This window comes from Myotis davidii, unplaced genomic scaffold, assembly GCF_000327345.1.
Source record: "Myotis davidii unplaced genomic scaffold, ASM32734v1 scaffold937, whole genome shotgun sequence".
Taxonomy (NCBI): Eukaryota; Metazoa; Chordata; class Mammalia; order Chiroptera; family Vespertilionidae; genus Myotis; species Myotis davidii.
In genome coordinates this window covers 944,080-949,785 of record NW_006288252.1, presented here as the reverse complement: position 1 = coordinate 949,785, position 5,706 = coordinate 944,080, and the positions used below count along the sequence as shown (strand labels likewise).

The 5,706-nt window shown below is 60.7% G+C and overlaps 1 protein-coding gene across 1 annotated transcript in view; it reads right to left on the bottom strand.

Annotated features, from left to right (window-relative positions):
- CPZ (carboxypeptidase Z) overlaps window positions 1-5,706 on the bottom strand; it is a 22,715-nt gene that overhangs the window by 2,600 nt on the left and 14,409 nt on the right. The window contains exon 8 of the mRNA XM_006760136.1: window positions 175-297. Coding sequence (XP_006760199.1) covers window positions 175-297 — 123 coding nt within the window. The remainder of the gene's footprint in view (window positions 1-174; window positions 298-5,706) is intronic.

Genomic DNA, 5,706 nt, shown 5'->3' with positions numbered 1-5,706 from the left:
CCTGTCTGGCTGCACGCTCTTGACCCCCCGCCCCCCATCGAGCCGCCTCTGACCCCGGCCTGAGGCACCCCTCGGCCCCCGGGGTCTGTTTATCTTACACATTAATTCTGGCAGCGTGGGCTGCCCCGGCGCTGGGGTCACCTCTCTGCTGTCACTCACTGGGGACAGGCTCACCGGACAGCCGGACAGGGGGTCCACGGTCCAGCCCTGCCCGCCTCCGGCCTCCCTCGATCCGGGAGCCTGGGGGCAGGGCCGTGCTGGGAGCCCAGGGGGTGCTGGGGCTGCCAACTGGGGTTGCTGTTGGGGTCAGGAGAGCACATGTGGGTCATGAGACACCCCCCACAGAGCGTGTCTGAGGTGCTCTGCACTGGAGCCCAGCCCCGTGCACAGTAGGTCCTCAATAAGCACTTGCCGGGTGCAGTCACTCAGCACTTCCATCTTTGGTCTGAAGCCCGGGCTCGAGTTGCCAGCACCCCGAGCTCGTGCCTGGGCTCCTGGCCTCCGCCTCCCCGTGTTTCCGCTGGACCTCTCCCTCGGCCCGGTCTCCGCGCGGGGGCTCTGTCCTGCTTTGGGATGGCGCCTCGAAGCTCACGCAGACGCTTCGGGATACGGGATGGAGCGTAGAAATCTCCCCCCGAGAAATTCTCAGTGGCCACCGGGTCTCAGCGGTGAATGGTCAAAGGAAAAGCAAACGCTGACAGGGCGTCAGGGGTGGCGGTTTTCCTGGCCGCACGCAGCTCGCAGCTCGAGGGTGATGAAGCTGAGGGTCGGAGAACGCACGCTGCCTGTCTCCGGGAGACCCGGGGAGGGGAGGGCGGGAGGGGACACAGCCCGTGGCCAGGCACGGCCCCGCTGCTGGGACGGACACATTTGTCCTGATTTGAACTGGAATCAACGTCACTGCGGAACCTTCTAAACACACAGGGAGTGGAGACACACAGTGACCTCACACCCAATGCCCTCCGAGACCTGTGCCCACCATGCCGCCTGGCGTGGCATCCAAGTGCCCGTCCGCCCCTCCTGGGGCCCCCGCACCTTCCCGGGGGCACAGAGAAGCGACTTCAGCACGTGCCTCTCACCACAGGGGAGGCAGTGAGCGGAGGAGCCGGCCGCGCCAGGGGGTGAGCCAGGCACCCCCAGGCTGCCCTTTGACCCGCTGCCCTCTTGTGGAGTCTGAGTTTGGGTTTTTAACCCACTTTTTATTTGCTGAGCCACGCCTTGCCCCTCCATGGAAATGGCCAGGGCATCCCCATTTAGCCCCCAGTGTCCGCGTCTCAGAGGCCACAGCCCAGGTCAGGCGGCGTCTGTGCCTGGTCCCCGAGGAGACGCCCGCACTTGGTGCCAGCGAGGCCCAGGGCGGCTCTGGGGCAAGGCCTCTGTGGTTGTCACTCAGCCGAGAGGGTTCACGCCCTTCCTCCCTCCCCCCTTCGGCTGTGCCCGCCGGCCCGCCCTCAGCCCAGCGCTCCTGTCCTCTGACCAGGCAGCGGCCCCAGGGACCGCCCTGCCCATGCACAGCACTGTGTCCGCTCAGGGGGAGAATTGCAAAGCAAACAAATTACATACGTCCCGCTGCACCGGGCGCGGCCGCTCAGGGCGCCTGGGGATTTCTCCCTCCACTTGTCTCCCAGGCGACCTCCCCGCAGGGACAAACATGACACCCCCAGCTCCTGAGACCTGTCTCTTCTGGAACCGTCCACAGCAGCAAAAGCGTTAGGGGGCGGCCGGGACTCACAGGGTCTGAGTTCCCTGTGGCGGCTGGAGCAGGGGACACAAACCCAGCGCCTTTGCACAAGGGAAATTCACCGGCTCAGTCCCGGAGGCAGGAGTGCAACACACAGTGTGAGCAGGGCCACCCCCTCCACTGCTGCCAGGGTGTGGGCAGGGCCATCCCCCCCCACTGCTGCCAGGGTGTGGGCAGGGCATGCTGCTGTCTCACCTGCCTCTTCTGGCCTGGCCTGTTCGTAGAAGAACACGGTCACTGGGCCAGGCCACCCCCTCCAGCATGACCTCTTCTTAACCTGGCGACATCTCACAGACCCTGAGGCCACAGCCACAGGGCGGGGTTGGGACGTCCGACTATCTCTCAGGGGGACGGCAGGGTCCTGTGTTGGTGAAATAGCCGGCTAACTCAGCTGGTCACCAGCAAAGTCCCCACACAGAGGGCGGGACACGGAGGGCAGGACACGGAGGGCGGGGCGTGAGGAAGGCCAGAGAAGAGTCTTTTCCCGGAAGCCTCACCGTGGGAATGGAGCGAAGGCAGGAACGGAGGGAGGCGGGAGCAGCTGGCCCACAGGGAGCTGCAGACCGTGGTCAGTTCCGCCCTGCCCTGCACAGTCAGTGGGCGGGGAGGGGGCCATGAGGGTGACAGTGAGACTGTGAGGAGCAGACAGCCTCGCTGGGCCTGGAGGCGCGGACCAGGGTTCCCAGGGACCCTCATCCATCCCCTGCTCTTCAGTAACCAAGCTTGCGGCCTACAGACACCTCCTGAGCCCACACCTGTGGCTCCCCCCTCCCTGCCCCCTGCAGTCCCCACTGCCCCGATCCTCCCCCAGCGAGAAGGGGCCACTGTGAGCGCCAGCGCGTCAGCCCAGCTGACCCTTCACGCCAGGGTTCTGTTCAGCCCCAGGCAGCCACGGGCGAGGGGGCACAGTCCCAGGAGCCCCAGGCAGCCACGGCGAGGGGGCGCGGTCCCAGGAGCCTGCTCTGCTGACTGCAAGCAGGGCGGCCATGGAGACAGGTGAGCCCAGGCTGGCGCTGCCTCGGGACTCTCCGGCGGCGAGTAAGGCCGTCCCCATGCCCACCCTGCTGGCTGCCATCTGGCCGTGCTGCCGTCTCCGTAAAGCATAGCCAAGAGGGACAGACCGGCTGAAACCAGTTCAATTCCCCTGACTGAACTGGGCGACGTTGGATTTATGGAACTCAACTTTCCGATGACAAAACTCATCTGTGCGGCCAAATAAAGACGCGGACGCTCAGGGCCCGTCGAGGCCACTCACCGTCTCCTGCCCCGCCGCCTGGGATGGTGTCATCGCCGGGCTGCACGTAAAGTGCCCTTTTGGGCCTTTCTTACGCTCCATTAGAAAATCGTGTATAAATTCAATCTCCGCTAAAAGGTAGAGATAGTCCACAGCCCAGGGCCAGGCCCGCCCTGCGAAACGGCGGAGCTCCATGTGCCGTCAGCCCCCACGGCGGGAGGCACGGCTCTCTGCACTAATCAATTCTATTCGAGTAATTGATCGTATATTATTATTGATGAAAGCCCGTCTTATGTGAGTTAGAAGGGAGTTGGTCTCGAAAGATTAGATTTGTACATGAAAATGGACGGGAAGCAGGACTGTAACTCCGCTGAGTGGTTTACGGTGTGAGGCCTGGTGGGCCGCGGGGCCCCTGCCCTCCTCCCCGCATGCTGGCCCCTGGGGAGGGGAGCGGGCATTTAGCAGAGAGGAGCGGGGAGGTGCGAGCAGGGGTGAGCCGGCGGATGTGCCCAGCGGCTCCGGGCTCGCCCTGGGCCCCCTCCCAAACCGTCAATCTCAGCCTGGGATGTCCCGTCCGTGCTGTCCCCCGATGTCCCTCCTGCCACCTCTGGGCGCTCCTCTGCCTCTTAAGAACTAAGATAAATTTACGTGACATAAACCTCACCACTTGAACCCTTTGAAGTGCGCGGTTTATGGGGTCAGCATTGCACAGAGCTGTGTGGCCCTCGCCACTGGGACTCCAGGCCCTTCCTCCCGTGGGCAGCGCCCACCTGCCTGCCCCCGACCCGGCCTGGCTGTTCTAGGCACGTGATCTGTTCACCCACCCACGGCTTCCTCCGCTCCCATTTGTAATTTACGTATTTTATCCGTTTAATTCACATCTTCCCGGGAAGCCACCTCTCTGTTTCTGGGCCCCACCCCCGCTTTCCCACCACGGCGTCACGTGACGTTCCCTTAGGCCTCGGCTCCGTTTCTGTCGCGGGCCCTGGGCTCTTGCTCTCCGTCGAGTTTACGAGAGATGAGGCACTTTGCTGGTGTTTTGCGGAACCAGCTCCGGGCCTTTTAGTCCTGTCGCCGTGGGGCCTGTTTGCTCGCTATTATCTCTCCTCTGCCACCTTCTCACCTGTTAGAAATGTGTTCTTAGTCACACGGTAATTCCTTCACCTGCAGTCCTGGCTCTCGGCGCCTAGGGTGCTCCATCCCCCCGCCCCCGGTCCCTGCTTCCTGGGGTCCCCCTGGGGGCTCCCCTGCCACTGCTCTCAGCGCGCTCCTAATTTCGGCATTTGCTTCCGTCGAGGCCGCAGGGGTGGTACGGGGTCGAACTGTCTCCCAAACTCCCTTCTCCTCTTTCACTGTGAAGGAGCCCTTCCTTTAGCAGCACAGTCCCACCCCCGACAAAACTACAACTCCCAGCATTCCTTGAGCTAGGCATGACCGTGTGACTGAGTTCTGACTACTGGGATGTGAGCAAAAGTGATGGGACGCAACCTTGGGGACCCTGTGGGTGAAGGCACCCCTGGACGGGGCAGCAGGACCGTGGAGCCTGGCTCTGCTGCCTGAGCACCGCCCAGCCCAGGCCTCTGGCTTAGAGCGGACGCCACCGTATTACCCACAGTCCTGTTGGCTCTCTCCGGGCAGCTAATCTGTTCTCTAAGACAAAGCAAGGGATTGGGGGGAGTGTTAAAATTTCATTTATTATTTCTAATTTTTCAAGAATATGGTTAGAGAAAATTTCAACCTTTTAAATTTTTCTTAAGGTTTTGTGTTTTTGTTTGTTTAACTAACTACACTATCAATTTTGAGAAATGCTGAAGCGGTCTTGGAAAGAATTCATAACGCCTGGCTGGCATGGCTCAGTGGTTGGGCATCGACCTATGAACCAGGAGGTGATGGTTGGATTCCTGTTCAGGCCACATGCCCGGGTTGTGGGCTCAGTCCCCAGTGCGGGGTGTGCAGGAGGCAGTCGATCGACTATTCTTTCATCGTTGATGTTTCTATCTCTCTCCCTCTCCCTTCCTCTCTGAAATCAATATATATATATATATTTTTTAAAAGAATGCATAACCTCTGAGGTAAGAAATGTTTTGTACACAAGCTATTAAATTGAGTTTGTGGATTGTGATTCCATTTCTCTAACGGAATGACTGCTTTATCGTCTGCTGGATGAGTGGTTTGAACATTGCAGTCGCTAGCAGAATCCTGCCTTTATCCCATTCTTCTTGTATTTTTAAATAACTCGCTTCATGGAGTCAGCGGCTAAGCTGATTAGCGTATAGCACAGATTTATGTTTCACCGACCCATAAATTGTTTTCATTCTCCAGAATGTCTTTCTTGCCCCTGTGAGTGTGGCCTTCCGTCTGCCTTCTCTGGACTGAAGAGGAACCCCCGCCTTTCTTCTGGCGCGTTTCCCGGCACCCCCTCTTTTCAGTCACCCTCTATCCCTGGCCTCCTGCACCCCCTTCCCTGAGCACATGCTGCCTGCTCCGGTTCGTGGTCTCACCTTGTACCAGAGGGCTCTGCCCAGGCCCGCGCCTGGCGGTTGGCATTGTACTGCCCCTCGCCTTGCCGCTGCTCAGGGTGCTGTTCACCCCTCTCTCCTCCTCACACCTGGGAGCGACCCCCACGAGGTCACCTGCCCTCTCTCCACCTGCAGGCCAGGCTCCCTGTTCTGGGTTATGATATGAAAGTGAAACAGCCACCCACAGCCACCCACAGCCACCCGCAACCCCG